Here is a 26,644-nt window from a genome sequence, read left to right on the forward strand (position 1 = left end):
GTATCTGATGGCCCGCCGGCATTATCTTCGCCGCTCTATTATTGTAATCTGCCACCTTTTCCGCTGACTTGCTACTTGCGCAGGACATCAGTGCCATGGAAATGGTAGGCCCTGCCATGAAAATTGCCTGGAATAAAAATTGGGCTGTTCCACGCATCAGGTGAGCCAACACAATCAATATGAGAACTCATAGTCTGACTCAACACAGGCGTGGCCCACCTATTGGGCAGATCAGCCTGCTTTTTGATAAGGGCGATCATCATAACATTGCGTACTGTTTTAGCAGTTTTGATGTCCTACACAAGTAGCATGTTGGCAGGGAAAGATTGTACAGTACCAAAACTCTCTGTTCCGTTGAGGTTTGCAAAGTGCACAGGCCTCTGCAATAAAGCTCATGTACACACTACACATGTGCCAGCATGGCACGTAGGTGAGATCCAATCCATCTATCAGGTTTGTCCAACCTTATACATGTTTTCCCAAAAATAAATCTGGTCCACTCAGCATGTGGACCCCAATATTGGAAACAGGTGGATAGGTTGGAGAATTTCAACCAAGTTTTTTAGAGCTAGACATTTGTTTTCTAAACTATGTCCCACCTAATCAGTGGATGAACCTGATTCTTGGGTTATGCCATATGGTGGTGGGGATTCTGATGGATGGATTGGATCTTGGACCTATCATGCCATGATGGGACATGTGGCGTATACACGATGTTCAGCAAAGCTCCACTTATATCGTCATTACTAGAAGCTTGGGTCCTCATCACTTTATTATTTTGTCCAATCATATATGGTCAGTCAAACACATGCACTGCAAACAGGTCTTTTATTCAATTAGTTGAACTGCTCGGATTGGATTTGTCGTGCAGGAAATATTCTGATAGGTGGGGCCCTTTTCTTAGGGAATTTAACAAATAAAAAATAAAAAATCTACTTAATATTGGATTTACATTCTGCTACCTTTTTCAAAAAAGATTTCCAATTAGCTACCCTAAATTATCGTCCGAGTACATTCGAATTAAATTCTTTACTACTCAAAACTGGGGCGGCCGACAAACGCAGGTCAGAGGCTCGTGTGAGCCCCACTGTGATGTTTACTGCCGGTGTGCCACCCCTTGTTAGGCTCAGGACCTAAAAAGCAGCCCCATCCATTATTCCGCAACCCTTACCCTCTAAACTGTTTCTCTTGGTCTTGACCATCTGAATCACATATGGCCCTCAGGTGTAAATTTTGGCATGGCATCTGATGATTGGAGTGGATTTCATGTAATCATCACGGTCGGCCCAGTAAAAATTAAGGGTGGGACTTCACATCTAATGGTCTCTCCAATTGTTTCTTTGGTGTGACCCACCTAAATCATAGATCAGCCTGATTTATTTATTTATAGCCCTAGGCCTAATGTGAGATTTCACATACACAACACACTTCAAAATTCAGTGTCCAGAAAAAAATAAAATAAGGGAAGTGTCTCTCTAGCAGCTATTAAAAAAACACACCCTGCTGGGTATGTAAGATCCACTGCAACCATTAGATTTGTAGTCTCACGGTAGGCCCAAAAATCAGGCTAACTTGTGATTTATGTGGGCGTGGCTTGACTTGTGATTCAGGTGGACCACTTTAAAGGAAGCAGTTGACTTGTGATTCAGGGTTGCCCTGTACACTATTTTCAATCATATGGTTCACTTGGATGATGTGATGCACCTGATTGTCTGGTGAATTTTGCCTAAACATCACCGTAGGGTATTAAAAATAATTTTTAAAAAGGTACCAAAAAGTTAAATTTTATATAAGTGTATGGTTTTTTATAAAATCATCCGCCCAGGTCCTCATCAATAATTCACATGTGCCACACCAAAGGGAACACTGGGGCCATTGCGGTGGTTGACGCCCACCATAAAACCTTCCAGATGGAATCCCGGGCCCACCCCCACCGTCTCGTGTATATCCCATCCAATCCATTCTCTAGGGTCTACATCCCATCCAACCCATCCGTCAGGTCCAGGATGAACGGAGAAACCAATACTCACGCTGTCACAATATTCAGGTGGGCCATATCATGGGAGTTTATAGATTTTAGGAGTCATCGTAAATACGTCCTTGTTATATGTCCCACTTGAGTTTTGGATCAGAATGATTCTTGGGATGTACGGTGAACATGAGGAGGTGCACCAGATGCACGGTCTGGATTCCACATACACATCACAGGTGGGACCTTGAAGCTCGAATTTACCATACGTTGCATGCGGATGATCCAAACCATTGAGATGATGGGGAAGGCAATATAGTACGGCCTACAATTGCATGGCTAAGAGAAAGAAACACAGCAACGGCTGGCATTCAATGGAGAATTTGCCAAATATCAACGGTAAATGATCTTCCAATCTGTTAAAAAAAATCGATAAAAAAAATATTTTAGTGAAAAACAAAAACAAAACGAAAAATAAAAACAAGAAAAAAGCTACACGCATTAGGTCAAATGAATAAAATTAGTGAGACGTGCACGTGTCTAAGAACCTTCTGACTCTGAGCCAGCGTGATCTCGATGCGCACCGGGAGCACGTCAGCACGTACGCCTCACCACCTAAAAATAGCTGGCAGGAATCAAAATGCATCACGAAATTCTGAATTTCTTCAAAATCCCATTGTTGTGCATAAATCAGCCACATCCACTCATCACGTGGACCATTCTTTTATTTTGTAATTTATCTATGACTATGCATTGTTTCGAACGACCATTGCCTAGAGTCGGGTTGGAAGCTAGGTGGGGCCCATCGTGATGTTTGTGATAAATCCACTCCGTCCATCAGTTTTTTCGGATCATTTTATTGCTTGATATAAAAAATGAATTGGATCCAAAACTCAAGTGGGTCACACGACAGGAAACAGTGGATATTGAACATGCACCGTTGAAGTTTTGTATTAGGGCTAATATTTTTGTTTTTTTCTGTTCATCCCAGTGAGGATGATCTTATGAACGGTTTGGATGGCATGTAAACATCAAGGTGGACCCACTTGAGTTTTGGATCCACCCCATTTTTAGTCTAAAGACCTAAAGTGGGATGGAAAAACGGATGGACAGAGCGGATTTGTCACAAACATCACAATGGCCCTCATCTAAGTTCCTGCTGTCCGGTTGCCAACAATCTCCATCTCTTGTTCTCTACAGAGTGGCCCACCTGATTAGTGGATGTGGATGATTTTTGTAAAAGGTGACCCTCATGATAGGTAAATCTTATTGGACCGAACAAAGGATGTAAGTGATATGCTTGGGGGACGGCAACTTAAGGTCCAATCAGTTGGACTTGAGACTCAGCACTGTAGACTCCTCCCTCTTGTGACAAAAATACCCCTAATGTACAGGGTGAAGTACCTGGAAAAAGTATAAGTATTTTCATCTTTATTAGTTTGTAAAAAAAGATAAGTAGCATGTCGGATAGAGCTCGGCATTTCATACCCGAACCGGTGGATCCGGCCCGATCAGACCCGATCCGACCTGATTCGAACAGAACTGATGGTCAAGATCGGGTAGCGTGATCTAGATCCGAATTCTTTTCGGGTCGAATTCGGATAGGCTCTGTTTCGAATCGACCTGATCTGAAACCTAATCCGATTGGATCCGATTCGGACCGACCCGATCCGGACCGTATATATTAGTGTGTGTGTGTGTGTATATATATATATATATATATATATATATATATATATATATATATATATATATATATATATATATATATATATATATATATATATCGTTTTTACTTTTACCACTTAAGCTTTCGCCTCGGCGCCAAAAAATCCTGCCCAATATACACTTGAGCTCGTACCTATCACTCTATCTCTCTCCATAGATTCTCTCTATATTTGCTTCTCTATTTCGGTTGAAGAAGAAGGCGAGAAGGAGGTTTCAGTTTTGGAGCCTGGACTTTGCTGCTGGAGAGAGATAAACTGAGAAAATTACCAAGAAGAATGCGAGAAGCCAACGGACTCAGGTAACGTTAGCACGTTTTGTGAATTTGATCACGAGGTATGTGTTATATCCAAACCGTCCATCCAGTTGGCGAGCTCATTTTAATGCTTGAGACAAAAAATAAGGCAGATCTAACCATCAACTAGACCACCCTGCAAACACTAGAGGGAGATTGGACGTCTATCATTAAAACCCTTTTTAGGGTCACAGGAATGTGAAATTTGTTTTTTCGTTCAAGCATGTACCTGTCGCCTTATAAAATATGTTTTTTCAAGTAGTTGTTTCGGCATAAACAGATTGGATGTAAAATAAACATTATGGTGGGCCTTAGAAATTTTTTAACGGTGAAAATCATGATATCTGCTGCTATTTATGGTGTGGTCCAGGTGATCTTTGGATATGATTCATTTTTTGGATAATGCTCCGAAATGATCTCTAAAAATAGATGAACGGTGAAGATATAGTAAACACGTCATCGTGGGCCATGTAACGTGTATCTCCTTTGAACCGTTCGTACAACTCGGAGCTCGAGGCACGTCAGTGCTCGTTTCGCATGACACGTACCTAGATTAGCTAGGTAGGCTAGCTGGTGCTAGCTACAGAGCAAACACGGTACACCCGCCCGTGGCTGATGGTCGGTGCTCTGTGGGCCCCACCATGATGTATGTGTTTCATCCATTCCGTTCATCCATTTTTATAGCTCATTTTAGGGCTTGATAAAAAAAATTATAGGGATATAAATCTTACGTGGGCCACACCACAGCAAAACAATAATGAATGGATATTCACCATTAAAATCCTCCGAAAGCCCACTGTACTGTTTATTTGAAATCCAATCGGTTGATTTGGTCATGAAGACCCAGATGAAGGGAAACAATAAATATAAGCTTGATCCAAAACTTTAATTACTCCTAAAAAGTTTTTAATGGTCAAAATTTACTCAACACTATTTCCTGTAATGTGGTCCGTTTAAGATTGAGATATAGTTCTTTTTTTTCTTCGTATCATAAAATGATATATAAAAATAGATGGACGGCATGGATGATACACATACATCATGTTGGGCCCCACAGAACATCGAGCACTATACTTTGGAGTTATGAAACTTCTCCAAGAGGCTGACGTAAAGCTTCTTCAAGAAGCTATCTGATGTAAAGCTTCTTCGAGAACCTAAGGGCCTGTTTGGCCGGCTGGATTAGATGGGCTTAGGTTTTGCATCTGGTCCTGTGCCATGTTTGGGAAGAGTGGAAAAGCTTGGGAGTAGGTGAGATGGAATCGTATCGGGTCTCGTGCTAAAATCACTCACTGTTAGCAAGTTGTGTAGGTCCCACCATGATGTGTGGACTATATCCACACCGTCCACCCATTTTTCGAGATCATTTTATAGCATGGAGAAAAAAATCAGGTAGATCTAAAGCTCAAGGGGACCTCACCATAGAAAGCAATGGGGATTGAATACTTACCGTTTAAAAATTATCTGGGGCCACATAAGCTTTGGATCTGCCTCATTTTTAGGCCCATACCATAAAATGGGGTTACAAAACAAATGAACGGTTTAAATATAACACATGTATGTTATTGTCAATAGTTTCAAATGATGGTGGTATATCCTTTCAATGTACTACCCTATTACAAACAAAAAAGCGGATTAAGCTTATCGCATGGTAACAGGGAACAGTCGCTGTCATGGGTAATAATGAGGTTTTTTGAATCCCATCACATCTAATACCGCGGTCCGGCCAAACAGGCCCTAAGCATCTATTTTATCCTGCTGAGTTAATTATGTGAGGCCCATTTTGAGCTTTTTTTGGTTTATCCACACCATCCATCAGTTTTTTATTCAAATGTTTCTCAATCCGATCCGACTCAGTTTTCTGACCGAGTCGGAGTCGGATCGATTCAGACTAGCAATGGTTAGGATCTGTTTGAGTTAAATGATTCGAATCCGGTCTCGAATCTGATCGGGTTCGGGCCAAGACCTATCAATTTCGAACCTGATCGGGTTGGACCAAATCCGATCCGACTCGGTCCGATGCCCAGCTCTAATGTCGGATCTATACTAAAAAATTACAGTATGCCTACCCCAGTTTTTCTAATGCTCCGCGGACATGGTACACTAAGTTAAAGTGCTCCAAGTTACATCGGTATTTCAACCGCCCGATCGATTGATCTGAACTGTCTATTAAGTCCAGAACACACTTCATCATCTATAATGCAAAAGTGGTACTGATCGGATGATCTAATCAATCCATGATTATGTTATTTTCTTTAGCCATACTTTTTCTAAGCCATGGATCAGATGGTTACGATTGCGTTCAAAAATTAATTCTTTAGAATCATAAACAATACATGATGGTATCTAAGATATAGACGGACCAGATTGTTAATTGGACCTCCTTTTGTGAAAATTTTTTTGTCCGTCAATATTAAAGGCTGTTGATCATATGGCTAATGTTTATCTGATTAGACTGACCTTCAAATAGTAGCTTATAAAATTTATTTTGGATATAATAAACGGTCTAGATCAATATACAGGACTATGTAATTGTCCCAATTCAACTAGAAGCAGTATAACTTATAGTGCTCAGCATTTCTCTATACTTTTTTATATTCTTCATGTATTCCTCCTACGAAAAGTCAAAGAACTTGACCATGGCCGTGTCCTTTTCGGACTCGAAGGTAGTGACCCCTCGAGTACAGAACTCAGTACTGCAAAAGCAATGTGGGCTCTATCATGCAGAGGCTCTATCATGATGTATGTGTTTCATCCATGCCGTCCATTCATCTTACGAGATCATTTTAGTATAAAATCCCAAAATTGAAGTATATCTAAAATCTCAAGTGGTGAAAATGAACTTCTCCAAAAATAAAAATAAAAATAAAAATAAAAAAATCTCAAGTGAACCACACCACAAGAAGAAGAAGAAGGGAGGACAGTGAGACTGTCCATTGAAACCTCACAATGGCCTAACGCTCCGTTTATTTACCATCCGACCTGTTCATAAAGTCACATAAACATGGATGAAAGGAAAACATAAAAAAGGGTTTGATTCAAAACTTCCGTGGCCCACATGAAGTTTTCAACAGTTAGCATTCAATCCCCACTGTTTCAGGATTTGTGGTCCACTTGAGATTTTGATCTCCCTCATTTTTTAAATAACATATTAAAATGAGCTACCAAAATGGATGAACGGAGTGGATAAATACATATATCATGATAGGACCCGTAGAGCTTCGACCAGTACCGACCTCAGTCCCAAATGAGCGCGACTTGGCGATGGGATGAGACACTGACCGTAGGGGCCCACCTAGATGTATGAATTGTATATCCATGCCGTGCATCTGTTTTCTCATATTATTTTAAAACACGGTTCCAAAAATGAAATAAATACAAATATCAGGTGGAACACGCCACAAGAAACAGTGGTCATTGAACGCTTACCATTAAAAACTTCCTAGGTTCCACTGTAATTTTTATTAACCATCCAACCCGTTGATAAGGACACAAAGGCATGGATGAAAAGAAAAAAACAATTATCAGCTTGATCCAAAACTTTTAATGGTCAATAAATAATGTTTCCTTTAGTGTGGTCCACCTTAAAATTGTATCTGTTTTATTTTTGGTACCATGCTATAAAATAAGCTGTAAAAACAGATGTACAGTGCGGATATACAGTAAATGCATGTAGATTGGAGATGACCCTACAGTCAGGTTCCGGGTCGGTTCCAAGTCACGCTCGCCAAAGACGACCCGAAAACGATTCACAGCCGTTTGATGAAGCCACCTCAGAATCTGTATAAAACAGACCCCATTTGAGCTCTTTCTGAGAAGATTCAGAGACCCAAAAAGAAAAAATCAGAGAAATCGGCTGCACTTTCCTCCCTTTGAATTTTTTGGAGAAGAAAGGAAGAAAAGAGAGAGAGAGAGAGATAGAGAAAAAGCATGCCTTGCTTTGTGCCATTCCATGGTAGGAATTTGGATATCAGCTTCTTTGTATTCAAGCCAATTGGGTTGTTTGCAGAAGAGCTGATTGAAGCTCTTAAGTACGTCTCCTTTTGCTCTGAGGACCATGGATGTGCCTACAGCTCTGTCTTCAAGAGCCTTCATGGCAATCTGGTGGGCCCCACTTACTCTTTTTTCTTTTCTCTTTCTATTTTCTTCTTTTGAACCGTTTCGATCGGCGATCTAGGCCATTTATAGGGTGATCCATGGTGCCAATTGTGTTGGACGAAAAATCTCTCCCGCATCTGACGATCCGAGCCGTTTGATCTTTCGGCTTTTTGAAGGGTATTGATTTGAACGGTTGGGATCTTCTGTTTGGGTGGGAGCCTGTTGGGTCGACCATCTTGATGAATTTGTAGTAGACCCACTTGTATGTAATTCTATGATGGGCCTCTTTCTTTCTTTTTTCCTTCCTGTTGTTTTCAGGAAGCGGATTGCATGCTAAGTTACACAGTACGCTCAAGTAAACTCTGTGGGGCCCACAGTGGATGTATGTGCCTTATCCATGCCGTACATCAGTTTTTTATTTTAGGGCATGATCCCATATCCAAAGCTCAAGTGGACCACACCATAGGAAACAAAAATATTAGCTTGATCCGGAACTTTTATTACATCTAAGAACAATGTTTCCTGTGGTGTGGTGCAAATGAGATTTGGATATGCTTAGATTTTGGGCTGATGCACTAAAGTGAGTTTGTAAAATGAATGGACGGCGTGGATAAAATATATAAATCACGGTGGGCCCACATAGTTTACTCAGTATGCTTAATCTTAGTTACTCAGTAGGCACGGATTGCATATAACTCAGTATGCTATAGCGTACCGAGAAAACTCTGTGGGGTTATCCACGCCGTCCATCCGTTTTACAAGCTCATTATAGGGAATAAGCCCAAGTTTGAAGTATATCCAAGTCTCAAGTGCGCCACACCACAGGAAATAGTGGGGATGATGACATCCACCGTTAAAACCTTCCTAGGGCCCTTAAAGTGATGTTTGTTTGTCATCTAACCTGCTCAATTCCCATTGTTTCCTATGGTGTGGCCCACTTGAGAGCTTTGGATATGCTTCGATTTTGGGCTCATGCCCTAAAAAAGGAACCGGCGGCTTGGATAAGACGCATACATCACGGTAGGCCCCACAGAGTTTAGTCAGTACGCAATCCTCTCTTTTTGAAAAAGAAAGAAGAGGAAATGAGCAGGTGAGGCACGTGGACGGGTGATCTAGACCGTTGATTAGATTATCCCTTCCGTTGCTAGGGGATACCGGAAAAATCTCACAGATCAGATTATCCTAGCCCTTGATCTTGTATCTTTTTCTTGACCGTTTATTTGAAGGGCATAGATTGGAACGATTGGGATATTCTGTTTGGGAGATAGTTAGATATCTTCCATCCCCGCTTGCCATTTTCATGAATAAACGGTGGGATTAGACTTAATCCCGATTTTGTGGGATCCCCACCACATGCAACAATCAGAACCGTTGGTGGGACACGAAAAGAAGCCACATCCCAGAATCAAGGGGATTCTACAGTCCAGCAACCCATCTTCAAAAGGAACCGTTAAAGCAATCGTCCGCACTCAACCATCAAAGATCTCAATAAATGGACGGTGGCAATGTCCTATTATAGTACTTTTGGTCTATAGCCTATCCACATGGTGGCCCACCAGATTGACGGTCTGGATCGCTTGAAATGTTTGCCAACTGTACTGTACGGAGTGAGTTGCATAGAACTTCAGTGGAGCAACTTGCATACTAGCATTACTCTCGTTCGGACTTGGGAGAGTCCTGTGGGCGGCTGAAATTGCTTTTATTTGAAGGGGCCATCACATCCAGTGTATGACTGAGTACCGTTCGGTAAATGATACCAACCTACAATTCACGAGATTGGTATATACGATCCATAGATCCAGACCATACGACTAATCGGCCATCTTGTGGATGGACTAAACATAGAAAAATATAGCGAATGGATGTTCCTGGCCGTCAATTCATGGACTTCTTTCCTGAACCGTTGCTGAAAACTTTCCATGACCAGCCGAAAACATTGATAGAACAGATAGTTAAAAACCTCCGATCAGGGATCATTTTTCGGCTATGCATCATCCTAAGGCATGGCCCACTAATTGCACGGTCCTGATCTATCACCGATGGTGAACCAATCAAAGGTCCATAACGTTGATACACCTTACTAATCGGTGCCGTCCATTGGCTCATTTTAGTGCATCAGCCGACCATGATGTATGTGGCTTATCTAAGCCGTCCATCCGTTTTACCAGCTCGTTTTAGGGCATGAGTCCAAAATTGAATCACATCCACTGCTGAAATAGACGAAACAGTATGAATTGAACGCCTACCGTTGAAATCTTCCTGTGGGCCACCGAAGTTTTGGATCAAGATGTTATTTGTGTTTTCCCTTCATCCATGTCTGTGTGACCTTACGAACAGGTTCGATGACAAACAAACATCACTTTTTAGTCAAAATTAATAATTCTAGGGACTAATAAATAATTTTCTAAAATTTGGTGAGATTTTGGTGTATTTCTATCAGGTCATATGGTATGGAGCATGGATGAAGAGATCAAACGAGAAGAAAGAATTGCTCAGTGCGACTCTGGTGAGTAGATTGAATTTCATTAGCTGTTATTGGTCTCTATCACACACGTGTGCCAGATCCACACCGTTCATTTGTTAGGCATTAATACTGATGGACTGCACACGGAAAATCTCATCCGTTGCCACTGATTGGGTGAGTTATGATGAATTTAAATTGGGTGGTTATAAAAAAAAATCCCAACCAACCATCCACATTCAATGGCTTGTGGTTTTTTTTTGGGGACGGCGTTCATGCTTGGTGGGCCAAAAAGTTGAACGGTGTAGATTTATTGATTTTGAAAAATTATAGTGCATACATGTTTCTTGCCATTGTTTGATGGGCCATGTTATGAGGATTTCAGATTGTTGTGGATTTTGTTTCCTTACTGCCTCATCTTCCACTTGAATGAGAATCAGCAGGTGATGGGCCCAGCCCATGTTGGCCCAGACCATGTGGGCCCTAGTGGTGGATCATCTGCATTTTGTGGCATGCACCCTACAGTTCCACAAGATGGGTGGGACAGGTGGGCCACATCCTATCCCATTCTCATTTGGGACACAGGGTTATCAATGTGTTGGGCTGGTACATTGGGCTTTGGTCCTGGCCCACTTTGGATTGGCCATGGGCTAGAATGTTAGGCCCAAAGGTCAAGCCCAGGTCCACTGCTAGGGTCCATTTATTAATGGACTTGGGCTTTGGCCTGCTTAGGTTTTCTTAGGGCATTTTCATAGTATATGAGGCTTGATGGATCCCACCTAATGGACAGTCTAGATATTCTACAAAACTGGGTGCCGAGTTCGGCTCGGACTAGGCTTGGGCCAGGCATAATTATCTTGGGCCGCACACAGGTGATCTAAGCCTCGGCCAAGATCCGATCCGTTGACAACCCCACTGCGACGACCGTTCTTGTTTTGATGTCCTTCGATAGAGGTTAGAAACTCAATTGAATGCTTTGGACGTCTATAAGTTTTGTAAGTAGGAAGTGACTTACACGTAAGTCACTTACGAGTAATGTTTGGGGGAGGAAATTCACCTGGAAGTTATTTATAAGTTAAATTACTTGAAAATATCATAAGGTTGAGGGTGAGAAGTCACTTTCATGTAAGATATCTACCGTTTAAAGTCACTTTTAAGTGAAAATCACAACTTTAACACTTTTGTACATCCAAATGACCTTTTAAATTATACCAACTTGAAAGACTTAGTGATGTTAGAATTACTATTTTTTATGATATATATATCATTAAAAAAATAGTAATTCTAACATCACCAATCCTTATAATTTTACATGTACTATCATCATTCATGTAAATTATGTCGTTATCACATAAATGATATATGTAAAATCAATCTTTATGTGATATCATATGAAATGAAATGTTTGAATTCAAAACTTATTGGTGGTTTAAATTCTCTTGTGAAATTAATGTTCATAAAGAGCCTACAAACATAGGCTAAATGTATGCATGGCAATTCAAATGACATGGGTGTTAAAATTATGAGACATTGTAACAGTTCAAGTCCAATTGAAGTGAAATTGATTTGATTTTGGTCTTTTTACTTTCAGAAATCAGCATTAGCTAATGTATCGAGCATGGCCATTTTACTCGACTATAGCTTCTTCGAGCCATATGCTGGAGAATCAAAAGATGGCCATCCAATTGCCAGATTCTCCTCCGGCGATACCATTTCTATGAACTCGATGCTCCCAGCCTCCGATGACTTAACCGACCTCTCTTATGCTAGTGTGACCCTTCTAAAATCGTGTTTTTTGAAGATGGATGGAGTCACCGCCGGCGTCTGCTTCCGATGCTATGATAGGCCGAGGGTTGCGTGCTTACAAGTATGGAAATCAGTCCACTCATGTTACTCTTGGCTACTCAATTCAAATTTTCGAAAGACCATTTCACCATACCTTGATCAGTTGTATGTCGATTTAAAATGTGATGTCTTTCGAGTTGTCTATGTAAGTAGTGACGACCTAGTCAATATAAGATTCTTTCCTCTCCAAATTCTAACAAACTGCAAAGAAGGAAGCGACAGTGAGAATGAAAGTTTCGAAAGTTTGTAAACCTCCTAAGACTGTCCAAAGCAATGGCCATTTGTATTTCTTCTGCAATAATGTAAATATTTTTGTTGGGTTTTTGGTGATGATAGGTGTATCCTTCAAATTTGGAAGTATTTAAGAAAAAAGCAAATTCATATTTTCAATAAAATTTATATATTATTGAAAGTGGTGGACATGAACATAAAACTCATTAACAAACATGCATAAAATAAACATATAAAGATAAATAATGACCATTATATGAGTTATACAAATTGCATCTATTATCTCATTAATAGGCATGTAGAAAATAAGCAAGCGAAGGTAAGTAACAATTATATTATTTATATGAATAGTAACAATTATCTCAAAATATAAGTTAATGATTATTTGATAATTTTAGTATAATATAAATTTTTAAAAAACTCATTATATAATAATAAAATAATTATAATATTACTATAAAAATTATATGTATTATTAGAAGTGGTCAACATGGACATGAAATCTCTTTAAAATACTGAAGTGATAGAATAATATATCAAAAAATAATAATAAATGAACATATAAGAGAAACCTAATCTTGAATATACCTTAGTTTAGCTGAGTAGATCATTAAAATGTAAGCTAAACTTAGTCCTTCAACAACGCTTAGTGTGCTTTTGTGGCTTGTACCATTGATAATGTACCATTATATAGATACAATCTTATAATCATCCATGGTTGATTTTTTGTGGGTCCAATGCACCAATGACAACAACGGCCCACTTCCATTGAACTGTCCATTATAGCATATATACAGTAGTAGTTCCTTCCTCTTTAGTTTATTCGATGCATTACCACTTAGAGAGATCGTGCGACCCCATCGTCTACGCTAGGAAGAGATGAAACCCGTGCTTAGGAAATTGGAAATGCGTGGACTGAGCCTAGTTAGGGCAACTCGGCTCAGAAGAGATGAAACCCACACCTAGGAAATTGGAATCACATGGACCGAGCCTAGTTAGGGCTGAGCCGCGAGGTACATGGGTTGGACTTAGGCCTAAGTTTTAGACCCAATAGTTGATTGGCCTAAAAATCACACAAAGTTGCACCCAGGAGTGAGTTTCCTAGTAAAATCTCATTGAGTTCTGAGTCAACTCACTGAGTTTTAGAACTATAATATAAACAAAGGAAACTTAGACCCCTTCCCATAATAACATGATTAAGGTTGTAAGATTAACAAAACCAAAATGGGCCCATCTTTCAACGGCTGGATTTTTAAGATCCAATAAGCTAAAAATCTTAAAGGATGCACACGATTGGGCCCTTGATGTCATTATTGGAAATTGTGTGGCCCACCGCCGTACATAATTTGAAAATGTATACTAGAATTTTTGAACATTATAGAGAAAATATCTCTACTACATTACAAAGATGTGGGGACCGTATTTCTGCCTCCCTTTGAATATAAGTACAGTCATTAAATGATGTTTTACACTAATATGTGCATCTTCAGCCGTTCAATAAACGGTGGTGATTGATCACATGCAAATCATCAATCCGTTATTCATTAGCACTATCGAGGTGGAGTATATACTGAAGATCGAACTTACAGGATGATCATAGCCATCCAATTTTTGGGCCATCAAATGAATGTTTAAGATTAAATTGATGAGTGGTCAAATTCCAATACTTGTGTCGGTATCAGGTGGTTTAGATAATCTGATCTGTGTAATTTTCACAGATGCTCCTTCCACGATGGTCCCAATGATTTTGAACGATTTAGATTGAATTACATCTATGCTAGATGTACAGTGGATGCATCACCACCGTTTATAAGAAATGACGGTAAAAACACACAGTAGTCTAGACCTTAAATATTTTTTATGTGGGAATTATAAGATACTCTGGCAGCATATGATGCTTGATACTCAGGCACACATAAATGGTACGTATGGCATGTATTAACTCAAATTAAACCGACTAAAAATCATATTGATTGAGCAATCCTGACCACTGATTCATGGAAACTTGTTTGTTGAAATAAGACCCCTAGATTTATTTATTTTTTTCCATTTTCAACCGTCCAATAAATTTTCATTGATTCCATGATCAGATTTTCAAATGAGCTTAATTTTTTGGTTCATGATACATTGAAAGTGGGCCCATAATTTGGACAGTTTAGTTTGAATTACTTATCCGAGAATGTATGTAATTTATAATCGCATGTGTATCATCCATCTCTCTGCCAGAGTATCAAAGTTAATCTCTTTTATGGGACCGCCCTTTCTTTTCTGGGCCTCTCCTTCATGGATCAAACAGAGACTCCTCTTTCAAATGGCTACCTACCTTCATTGACCTAAAAACCTAAAATAGGGGTTGGAGTCTTTTAATCTATAAAAACTGAACGGTTGGATTGTTTTTGTAGTTGAAGGCCCACAAAGAAGGGTTATCCTTTTTTATTTTTTTAAGTAGAAGGACATGGACGTATTGGCTCTGCTCAGGGGCACAGGAAGTTCATGTGGGCGGAAGCTGTGTGGGGTTCCTAGAGATGCATGTGACAAATCCCCTCCGTCCATCAGTTTTTCAAAACTGCAATAAGACAAAAACCTAAAAATCAGGGATATCTAAAACTCATGTGGGACACACTACATGAAAGAGTGGTAACGAAATGTCCATAGTTGGTAACTTTGTTGGAGCCGACCATCATATTTATGTGCTATCCAAACCGTTCATAGGGTTATTCCCACTCAAATAAATTGTAAACACAAATATCATCGTGATACAAAACTTCTATGGCTACCACGAAGTTTCCAATGGGGGCTTTTTATCCCTGTTGTTTCATGCAGTGGGCCCACATGGGTTTTGGATCCACTTTTTTTTTAGAATCTTGTCCTATTGTGATATCGTAAAATTGATAGCGGGGAGATAATTTGTGTTCGAAAGGAGGTTTGCTACTAGGTGGTTGTGTTGTTATGCGAATGATCGAACCCAATGGTTGACAACCCCAAGTGCAGGATTGTGATGCAGTAATAATTTGATCAGACCAAGGTTTAATCCTCAGGGAATGATGAACATAACTTAAAACTAATCTAAAGCTAATGGATTTTTATGTGTGTGTGTGTTTGTAATACAGTTAACAAGTTGAGGGTTTAAACAAAAAATTAAAAAAAAAAAATTTAAGGATTCAAATATCCACTTTCCCATCAATCACAATTTCTCGTTCATTGATTCAATTTCTATACTTTAACTGGAATCAAAGTCATATCTTATTCAATTAAAAGATAATTCTATTAAACCAATCATCAACATCAACAATATATAAATTCAATTAAATGATTCTCTCATGAAGCATTCAGACATCTATAGTAGGGAATCAAGAGTATCCAATGTACATGTAGGCGACACTAGATCAATTTATTATACAGATTGATTCATTCTCTTAATCAAGCATTATAATTGCACTTCCAAGCATGCAATGCGTCCGAAGTTAACGATAAATAAAAAATGAAACAACATAAAAGCTCTAAAATAAAATTCAAATTTATCTCAACCTATTATCATCATTCAAACCATTGTTATTAAATCGAATAAATTGAATATTGTAATTAAATTATAAACTTAATTCCTTATTCTTAGATAAGAAATTAACTTAACATGGCTAATATGCTAGAACAAAACTAAAAGAAAAACTAGAACTGAATAATAAAAGAAGAAGAACGGCTTTATAAAAGCTCTGCCACCCTTGGTTTCTCACTTAAGTCCTAATTTATATCTAGAATAACCTAACACACTATTTTGAATAGATTTGGAACTCCAATTTTCTCACACAAAAAAAAATCATAAACTGACTTGATTTACGAGGTTGTGCACACCATCAGCCTAACTCATTGGGTCAACTAGTCAAAGTCATCAATCGAAAGTTGATAAAATTGTTCAGTAATTAACTTTTGAATTTCTTCCCCGTAATAACCTGTCGACTGATTTGTTGACCGGTCAAAACTAGCAAAAAGAGTCTAGTAAATTTTCACGTAAAATCCGAATTTTCATCAATTAATCAAAAGCATCCATGAAGTTGTTGAACTGTGTGTTGATCGTTCGAATCTCTACAGGTTTCTTCGATTCCTTTGCTGTTTGATTTCTAGTTGCTTGTCACTTATTTTTCTTTGATCCTTAACACTTTGAATATTCATTATTAAGATTCAAATCTTCGATCATTAATCAATAACTCTTTTGAGCTCTAGTTCTTTTTCTTTAAGTACATATTTATCTTCGGTTTTCAAAATATCTCACATGTAGAAAATATATATAATTAGATTAAATAAGCCTTTGAATGCATTAGAAACTAGTGCAATTAAGAGAATAAATAAGTAATATGCAAGTCTCATCAAAGAATTTGTTACCGTTGGCTGTATTGTCATGCTATAATAAATCAAACCCTTTATATGATGGCCCCACCTGATCGGAGACTCCGAGAGAACTGAAAATTTTAACCATTTTATCATTTAATTCTTCTTTCAAACATTAACATTCTCCTCGACCGTTGTTTTGTGGGTTGTCATTGTTTGAAACTTTAGTATCTTCCAATCTTGAAAATTTTCAGATTAGCCATCATTAGTTCTGTATCTTACCAGTTCAACGGTTCAGATCGCCAAACATGATCTATATACAGCCGAGATTATTCAACTGGGTAAGTTAGCAAATCTCATTCTAGAAAAGTCGAAGACCCCACATCCCTATTTGAGTCAAGCCACAAGTTTGAAAAAAACAACCAACCTCCCATTTCTTCTCATCCCCATGGGTCCTCCGGACACTCTCCTATCATAAATTGGGTAAATGTGGGGCCCACACTTTTTCTCTGGACCATTGATCAAAAGTTTCAGATCTTCCAATCTTGAAGATTTTCAAACCAGAGACCATCACTTGTGCATCTAATCAGATCAACGGTCCAGATCGCCGATCAGGAAGCCAAATAAAACTAACATATTTCATCCGTCCGCAGATTGGAGCAAATCCCAGCCGTGAAAGGCGGCAAGATTTAGGTGGGCCCCACATCAAAGAAAGCTAACCATACTGAGTCAGACCACAAGTTTGAAAATGCCAGCCAAAATTCTCCCTGGCCGTTGAAATTAAACACATCACATGTGAATGAAGTAGACTACTTTCCAAAGTTTCCACGTCCGCATGGATTCCTCATTCAATCTCTTATCATGATTTGAATGAATGTGGGGCCCACCCTCTCGTCCACACCCACGTGGACACTGTACGTTCACACACATGATTAGATGGGTTATCTACCGTACGTCACGCCATGTGGGCCATAGAGATCATGCTCCTCCCTTCTAGTCTGACCAAAATGCACCTACGCACCGACCGTCGTGCATGCACTGGAATTTCCTACAACACCGGCTGTAGGGAGCTCCGTGCAACTAAGAGCTCTGTGGGGCCCGCTTTGATATGTATGTGAAATCCACTCCATTCATCGTTTGTACCAGATCATTTTAGATGTGGGACTGAAAATAAGACTCAAGTGGGCCACGTCACAGGGAACAGTGGCCACAAGGCTGCCCGTTGAAACCTTCCTGTTTCCACCGTAACCTTTATATGCCATCCAAACCGTTCAGTAATGAATAGGTAAACCAAATATCAGCCTGATTCAGAACTTTGCTGGCCTCAAGAAGGTTTCAACGGTAGATATACACATCCCCACTTTTCTCGCTGTGGTGTGTTCCACTTGAGTTTTGGGTCAGACTTAGTTTTGGCCTCTCGTTCTAACAAGAGCTTTCGTAAATGATGGACGGAGTGGATTTCACATTACACATCAGTGGTGGGCCCCACAGATCTTTTTTGTTGCACGGGCTCTTAGACAATGGTTACCGTTTTTTATATGGAAATGGCTCAGTTAGTGATTGGGACGGGATCTACAGGATATTTAATCCTGTAGAAAAGATATGATCGACGGTCACCGTTCATTTGAGCTAATTTGTGGCCGACCCAGATCATGATAGGAAGATATTATTGAGTGGGCCTCTTTTTTTTTTTTGGGATAAGAACGCGAAGGAAGGAACGCTCGGAAGGAAATGATGAGAAGCAGCGGCTGTATCATAAGCTATCATACAGGTATCTTTTCTTGCCTACGTGTCATATATATGTAATATCCTATCCGTGAAAAAGGGTGGAAAAAACCGTGATAATTATATCAATCAGAACGATCCACACGTATGGTGGGGCACAAGATCAACATTAGTGTAAAACCAATGGTATGAGTCGGTGTACTAGTATGGCCCACTCAATGAGTGGATCAGACTAATTTTCGTTTTCTGATATTATAATGGATCTTTCCACATTTTTCACGGATATGATTTTTCATACATATGACGAATTGGCGGGAAAAAATAGATGTATTATAACTTATGATACAGCAGGTGTACTGACAATTAACTTAGCATGAAGGACGCAGATTCGGTGGATCCGTGACTGTGGGGCCCACCTTAATGTATTTATTTTACATCGAAACTATCCATCCGTTTTTTCAGACTATTTTTCAGTTCATGAAGCTAATAAAAATCTAGATGGACCAGGAGACAAGGAAAAAGAGTTCAATCACCACTGTTTCCTGTTTTGTCGTCCACTTGAGAATTGGATCTGTTTCATTTTTCTATTCAAATCCAAAAATGAAAATTAAATATGGATGGACTGTGTGGATATACAAAATATACATCAAGGTGGGCCCACGGTCACAGCCTTACTGAACACGGTGTTACCCCGACCTTACTTAATTCGCTCGCGTTGATTAGTACATAAAAGACTGTTGGGCGGTTCCCTTTGGTTTTTCTTTCTTTCTTTGTTTCTAATCATACGCGGGAGTATATGATACACGGCCTGCACCTCTCTGTAATACATGCAGATTTTCAATTTAGTTAAGTAGATCCAAACCATTAATCTGTTGATTTAAACAATGTTAGACCAAAAAAATACCAGGTTTTAATATTTATCTAAAAACTTCCGAGACCTTTTCAATTTGAACGTGGACTGTTGTTGTATTTCCCTTCATTACCATCCATCTGTGACCTAAAAATCGTAGATTTAAATCTTCCTAATGTAGTGATATTTCTATCGTAATCCATTCATAGTGGAAAAAAACTAACCAATGGTCTGGATTATCGAAATATGGGGACTAATTGTCTAAACTGAGAACCCGTGACTAGCATGATTTCATATGTACACGGTCCCTCGAGAGATGAGAAGCACTTGAGATAGCGTGCGCTTTAGGTGCGGCCTCGGCCTCACCCAAAATTGTACAACCCCTACTGTGGGACCCACATTGATGAATTTACTTTATATCCACTCCATCCATCCGTTTTTAAAGATCATTTTATTGGATTATGAGAAAAAATATTAACAGATCGAAATCTCCAGTTGACCATACTATAGGAAAGTTGGTGATTGAATGCTACACCGCTAACAAATTCTCAGGCCCACTATAATGTTTTATTAATGTTTAATTTCCATCCAAACTGTTGATAAGGTAAAAAAAACACCTGGAATAAGCGAAAAAATATTATATTGATTCAAAACTTTTGTGGCCCACAATAAGTTTTTAATAGTCATTCATCACTTTTTCCCATGGTATGGTCCAGCAGAGTTATATCAATTTCAATTTTGAAATAATGCCATGAAATAATCTTTCAAAACGAATGGACGGAGTGGATAAATAATAAATGAATCAAGGTGGGGCCACGATAAGGGACGTATCGTCCTGGGTACGGCCAGGGCCGCACCTAATCCGCCTCCTTTTCCATTAATGTAAAGATAACCCTTTGCCTCGGGTATGGGTTATCCAGATAAAATCCACGTGTACAGCTTTCCCCATCCACACGCAACCACATGGGCCTACATCATGCAACCGTGCGAGATCCAAACATTCCATCAGGTGGGCCACACTGTCTAGATATTCCAGCCTAAAATTCATCTAGTTTTGATTCTCAGAAAAGCCACAGTCTAGAAAACAAATGGACGGCTTTGAATAATTGTTGCACCCGTCCATATAATTGAACATCATGGCCCACTAAAAGAGAGTAAAACAACCTGATTTTTTAGTAAGGAGACCTTATCGGTGTGGGCTACCATTTGAATGCATGTGTGCAATGTGACACGTGCATATGCATGTAAATGGGCAACTGTCATCCATACACGTGTGCATACAAAACCTCATGAAATGATATGTACATGGGCCCTTGATAGACGTCGGAGATTAATTTAAAATATCCATTTGCCTAGGGTTTTGGATAAAACCATGTTATTTGGTAGGAGACAGATGATAATGGGCGGGTAACCCTAGACATTACAGGAGGAAATCAGGGCCCTTCAATTTTTCTTTTCTTTTCTTTTAATAAGAAAACTTTGATACTCTAGATGAGTATAATCATCCATACACAGGCACAAAGTCATTGTACAAGTGGCACAAAAAATACCCTAATCCAGACCGTTCAAATAATGGATCCTACTTAGATGAGTCAATATAGAGAATTATGGGTGTAACGATTTAAAAATTCGACTCGACTCACCGAACTCCACATTATGTATATACACACACAGTGGGGCCCACCTAGATGCATTTGTTCTATATCCGTGCTGTCCATCCATTTTTCAGATCATTTTAGGGCATTGAGGATAAAAAATGAGACAGATCTAAATCTCATATGGACCACACCACAGGAAACAGTAGTGATTGAATATCCACCATTAAAAACTTCTTAGGGCCGACTGTAATGTTTATTTTCCATCCAACCTGTTGACTAGGTCACACAGACAAGGATGAAGGGAAAACAAAAATATCAGATTGATCCAACACTTCTGTGGCCCCAAGAAATTTTCAACAGTAGGCGTTCAATCCCCACTGTTTCCTGTAGTGTGGTTCACTTAAGATTTGAATCCAACTCATTTTGGGTCTCCTTCCCTAAAATAGTCTGTAAAAATGGATGGACGGCATGGATAAAATACATACATCTTGGTGGGGCCCACAGAGCTTTTATACTACCTAGCTCAGTGGTGTTGGGATCACCGTCCAATCCGCTTCTCGCAATTTAGCCGTGAAAGAGGGCTAAAGAGATAGTTAGACTCGTTGTATGAAAATCCACACCATCCAAATAGTCGGATCCATATTCGATGGACCGTAATGTATCCTTAAACTCAAGAATGATGGAACAATCTCAGCCATCTGTTTTCACCAAATGATCAGCCATCCATTTAAAGCCACCAATTGAACGGTTGGGATTACTCAATCAGTGTTATTTTTGACCTGCTACTGATCTATAGAGAGGCCCACTTTTTAAGCAATCTGGACCCGTCGATCGAAGTGCACGTAAAATGCCACGTGTGGATGAGACATGAGTCCAAGACAACTACAGGAGTCGTCCACGATCACCCATTTCTCATTTTAGAAATCGAAATAGTACAAAGTATACTATTTACATAACCAAAATTGAGAAACGGGTGTATGTAAAAATCAATACAATGGGTGTAAATGTCAATTTCTAGACATTTTGGGTTTCCCATTTTGCCCTTAGGCGTCTCCAGCAGGAGTGAGTGAAAGATATGGGTAGTCACATTATAGAATTCTGCAGTCTGACAAAAGTACAGTAGTGCGTGTGTCAGAGGGAGATTGATAATCTCACACGCGTGTGTACACGTGTCAATATGTCATTCATTAGTCTGATCATATATTTTCATTAGTTTATGTATTTGATTTACATTCTATTTTTTGATAATAAGACTATTTTACTAATCATATTGGCCACAAAAGACACGAGAAATGGACGGTTATAAATATGTTTCAGATTTCGAATTTACAAAAAACTATGTATTTTGGGAAAGAAGTTATAGAGATTTTATTCAACCAGATAGTAAGCTCGGATATCACACAAGTGAACCATATTAGCACATGTGACTGCGTGTGGATGTGCAGTTTTCAACGCGCGGGTAGGATTTGTAAATTTCAAGACAGAGGGGTAGTATTGGGAAGTACGTTTGACTGATTCAAGGAAGAATTTGGTGGGAAGGAAATACGCACTATAAAATCCAACTACCCCGCCGATTAATCGGGAAAAAAAATCGGCGAGGACTTCCGTCTTTTCTGCAACTCCGCGCTAGATTAGGTGTCGGTTGACCGCGTTTCAGATTCAAATCCACCGTACATACGAGACGTTTCAGATTCAAATCCACGGTACATACGAGATACACGTACGGTAAATCAGAGCCGCCCAGATTGTGGACCATCTCAGATATCAATTTAAGGGAAGGTACCGCGAACTGTAATCCGTAGAACCCTTCACACCAAACTGTGGGGTCCACCGTGAAGATCAAATGGCACGGAAAGGACACGGATTCGGTGGTGATCCGTGACTGTGGAGCAAACCATGATGTATATGTTTTATATCCATGCCGTCCATCTGTTTTACCAGCTCATTTTAACTATGATATCAAAAAATGAAGTAGATCTAAATCCAAGTGGACCACAACACCAGAAACAGTGGTGATTGAACGTCCACTATTAAAAACGTTTTGAGGGCTACAGAAGTTTTGAATCAAGCTGATATTTAATTTTTCCCTTCATCCAGGTCCGTGTGACCTTATCAACAGGTCGGATGTCAAATAAACATTTCGGTGGGCCCCAGGAAGTCTGGCAAAATGGATGGACGGCTTGGATATAAAGAACACACATCACGTTGGCCCCTACTGTCACGTATCAACCGACCTCGGTGTTCCCTACATGTGTGGCCCACCTATTGAGCAGATGGGGCTGAGTTTTCAGAACAGTAATCAACATGGTGGGCCCCATCGTTTTCATGGATGAATACCATTCATCCGTAGACCTCACAGATTGAAAGGTTAAGATTGTCCTATCAGCAGATTCTAGCGCATGTCCATCCATCGCGTTGCACCAAAAAAAACGGACGGTATGGATTGTCATATGGAATAACATTGATAGCTGATTTGGCCCATTGGATGGTATCCACATCGGTCCTTATGATTTGGGTTGTTGACGTGGCGAAATTCCGTGGGCTCCACCATGATGAATGTGTTCCATCTACACCGTACATCCATTTTAACAGGTCATTTTAGGTCATGAGCTCAAAAATGAGGCAGATCCAAAGTTCAAGTGGACCACCGACAGTGTGGATTGTCAGATGCAATGATATTGATCGCTGATTTGGCTCATTGGATTTATTTTCGACGTCTCATTCCGTATACACATCAGGCCTTATTACTTGGACGGTGTGGAGGGCAGACATGAATGCCACATGTACGGTGGGTGAGTGACCGTCCTCGTTTTTTAAATGGTGGTGAACTGTCCCCAACCGTCCTGTGACGTGTTTGAATACAAGTTTGACCATGTGTACTATAGAGTGATTAAAATACTTTCACAGAAATGAGCTGATCGTACCACATGATGTGGACCCCACCTTTCTCTTTCTACCAACCTGCCATGACCCCACCATTGGACGGTCAGGATCCCGTAATTGCCCAAAAAGCCCACGTTTTGTATGGGTAGGATCTTTCAATCTGGGATCTCTTAGGATGTCCACCGTCCATGATGAGGCCCATCTGATTGACGGCTTTGATCATCGAACCAGGGACCCCCACTTGTACAACTGGAGGCAGCAGGACACTATCCACCTTATGATGACTCGGACCGTATTAAATCCTTTCCCTTTGAAATGTGACAAGGGAAGTGCTTGTCGCATCCATGAGCTGTGGCCCACCTGATGGATGGTCAGATATCATAATTTCGTCATGTGTTATGCATGTTTTCTAACGTGCATGTGGACTTAGACAATCCAAGCTTTCTTTTCTGCCAACGTGTCAAATGCGCAGAACATCTAATCCAATATAAGGGATGGGCCCACACCATGAAATAATTACCCAAGATGAGAATCAAGATCCACCGTTTATCAATTGGACCGCATTGTTTAACTCAAAAGGATAGTTGATGATATGATTCAATGTAAATGATTAAGCTGTTTGTTTCATTAATTATTTCAGTGATTTAGAGAAGAAGTATATTAGTCTAACCAAATATAAAAATTGTTAATCAAATAAAAAAATATTCTAAATATTAATAGTTTATAATCATTGTACTATTTAGGTGAAATTGTACTTTTGTATTTTTTTTAATATTAATAATTTATAATTATCGTACTTTTTCCAGTTTCACAGCACGTTTTTTTTAAAGGTCCTGGAATATTTCCGAACTTCGATAAAAAAAAACATCTGAATATTTTAAGGGCATGTTCGGCCCGAAGGATTAAGAGGCATTGGGAGGGATGGGATGGTAAAATCTAAGGATATGCCAAATGAGCCAAACATACCCGGTGAACTCGTTCTAGGATATAGCAAATACAAGGATCTTAAACAAATCCACTGGCATCACCATTATTACATTAAAATTGATCTCATCTCTCCTAATTTTGTTCACCATTATTACATTAAAATTGATCTCATCTCTCCTAATTTTGTTAAATCATTCTTGGGGCGTGTTTGGTTGAACGGATTGAAAGGGTTTGGAAGGTAAAATTTTGGAATATGCTAGGTGTGCCAAACAGACTCGATGAAGTTGTCCCGGGATATAGCAATCCCATAAGGGCCCGTTTGGCCAGTCGGATTGGAAGGGATTGGATGGTATTGGAAGGGATTGGAAGTCAAATCCCGGGATTGGCCTGGCGTGCCAAACAGAGTCGGTGATCTGATCCCACTCCCAAGGATCTTAAGACAATCCACTGACAACACCATTATTATCTTTAAATCCCATCCAATCCACCCTAATCCTTTCAAATTTGCCTAGGACGTGTTTCGTTTGAGGGATTGGAAGGGATGGGAAGGTTTAATCCCAGGATTGGCCAGGCGTGCCAAACAGACTGGATATAGCAATCTCACGGATCTCAAGACAATCCACTGACAACACCATCATTACCTAGAAATCCATGCCATCCACCTTGATACCATTTAATCCCTTCCAATCCACCTGGCCAAACGGGCCCTAAATCTTAAACCAATCCACCAACACCACCATCATTACCTTAGGGCCTGTTTGGCCGGACAGATCCTATGGGATTAGGAGGGATGGGATGGATTTTAAGGTATTGATGGTGGTGTCGGTGGATTAGTTTAAGATCCATGGGATTACTATATCCCGGGACAACTTCATCGAGTCTGTTTAGGACTCCCGGCATATCCCGGGATTTTACCATCCCAATCCCTTCCAATCTGTCCAACCAAACAACCCCAGGCACGATTGAACAGGATTAGGAAGGATGGGATGGATTTTAAGGTAATGATGGTGATGTCAGTGGATTGGTTTAAGATCCATGGGATTGTTATATCCCGATTGGTTTAAGATCCATGGGATTGCTATATCCCGGGACAAGTTCACCCAGTCTGTTTGATCCCTCTTAATCTGCTCAGCCAAACAGGCCCTTAAAATCCATCCCATCCCTCCTAATCCCATGGGATCCGTCCGGCCAAACAGGCCCTAAAGATTTCGAAATCCACCAACAGGCCTGGTATTAATGCTTGTGTTTTATTCACACCATCCATCTATATGCACTCTTTATACATGATATTTGAGTTCTATATTTATATAAGTGGCTAACATCAGTTGTGAATATGTCCATTAATTACAATTCTATAGTCACCAAATGCGAATTTTGTGCCTACAAACTATTGCAAATGTAAATACGTCTCATCAACACCTTGAGAAGTTACTTGTATTTTTCATGATTTCCTTTAAAAATCAATAAAATCACATCTTCGAAAATGAAATGTGTTATGGGGAAAATGGACTGACCCACAAAAAAATAAAAAATAAAAAGGTTAGGTCAGAAACCCACATATTCAACTCAACAAACAGTTCTAAAGCCTGAGAGATGAGATCGACATTGATGGTGCAAGTACTACAAACCCTAAGGAAGCCCAATCGCCCGACTAAGCAAGGTAGGTCGGCACTCAAAGTTGGCACCTCAAGGTCGGCACAGCCCAGATCCCCTACTT

The 26,644-nt window shown here is 39.7% G+C and overlaps 1 protein-coding gene across 2 annotated transcripts; it reads left to right on the forward strand.

The window, feature by feature from the left end:
* Nucleotides 1-7,708: 7,708 nt before the first annotated feature.
* Nucleotides 7,709-12,718, forward strand: LOC131220748 (uncharacterized). Of its 2 annotated transcripts, XM_058215564.1 has the most exons (3): nucleotides 7,726-8,090; nucleotides 10,525-10,590; nucleotides 12,137-12,718. In XM_058215564.1, the coding sequence occupies exons 1-3, from the start codon at nucleotides 7,917-7,919 to the stop codon at nucleotides 12,638-12,640; spliced, it is 744 nt and encodes a 247-aa protein (XP_058071547.1). In that variant the 5' UTR covers nucleotides 7,726-7,916; the 3' UTR covers nucleotides 12,641-12,718. The 2 variants fall into 2 exon arrangements, with proteins under 2 accessions (XP_058071548.1, XP_058071547.1); XM_058215565.1 differs by lacking the exon at nucleotides 10,525-10,590 and having other exon boundaries at nucleotides 7,709-8,090.
* The last annotated feature ends 13,926 nt before the right edge of the window (nucleotides 12,719-26,644 follow it).

Source organism: Magnolia sinica, chromosome 12 (assembly GCF_029962835.1).
Source record: "Magnolia sinica isolate HGM2019 chromosome 12, MsV1, whole genome shotgun sequence".
Taxonomy (NCBI): Eukaryota; Viridiplantae; Streptophyta; class Magnoliopsida; order Magnoliales; family Magnoliaceae; genus Magnolia; species Magnolia sinica.

What these genes read in the sequence shown, in the direction of transcription:
- LOC131220748 (XM_058215564.1), top strand. Translation starts at nt 7,917, where the DNA reads ATGCCTTGCTTTGTGCCATTCCATGGTAGGAATTTGGATATCAGCTTC. An exon ending in AGAGCCTTCATGGCAATCTG is followed by an intron (nt 8,091 to 10,524) that starts GTGGGCCCCACT and finishes TATTTCTATCAG; the next exon opens with GTCATATGGTATGGAGCATG. An exon ending in AATTGCTCAGTGCGACTCTG is followed by an intron (nt 10,591 to 12,136) that starts GTGAGTAGATTG and finishes TTTTACTTTCAG; the next exon opens with AAATCAGCATTAGCTAATGT.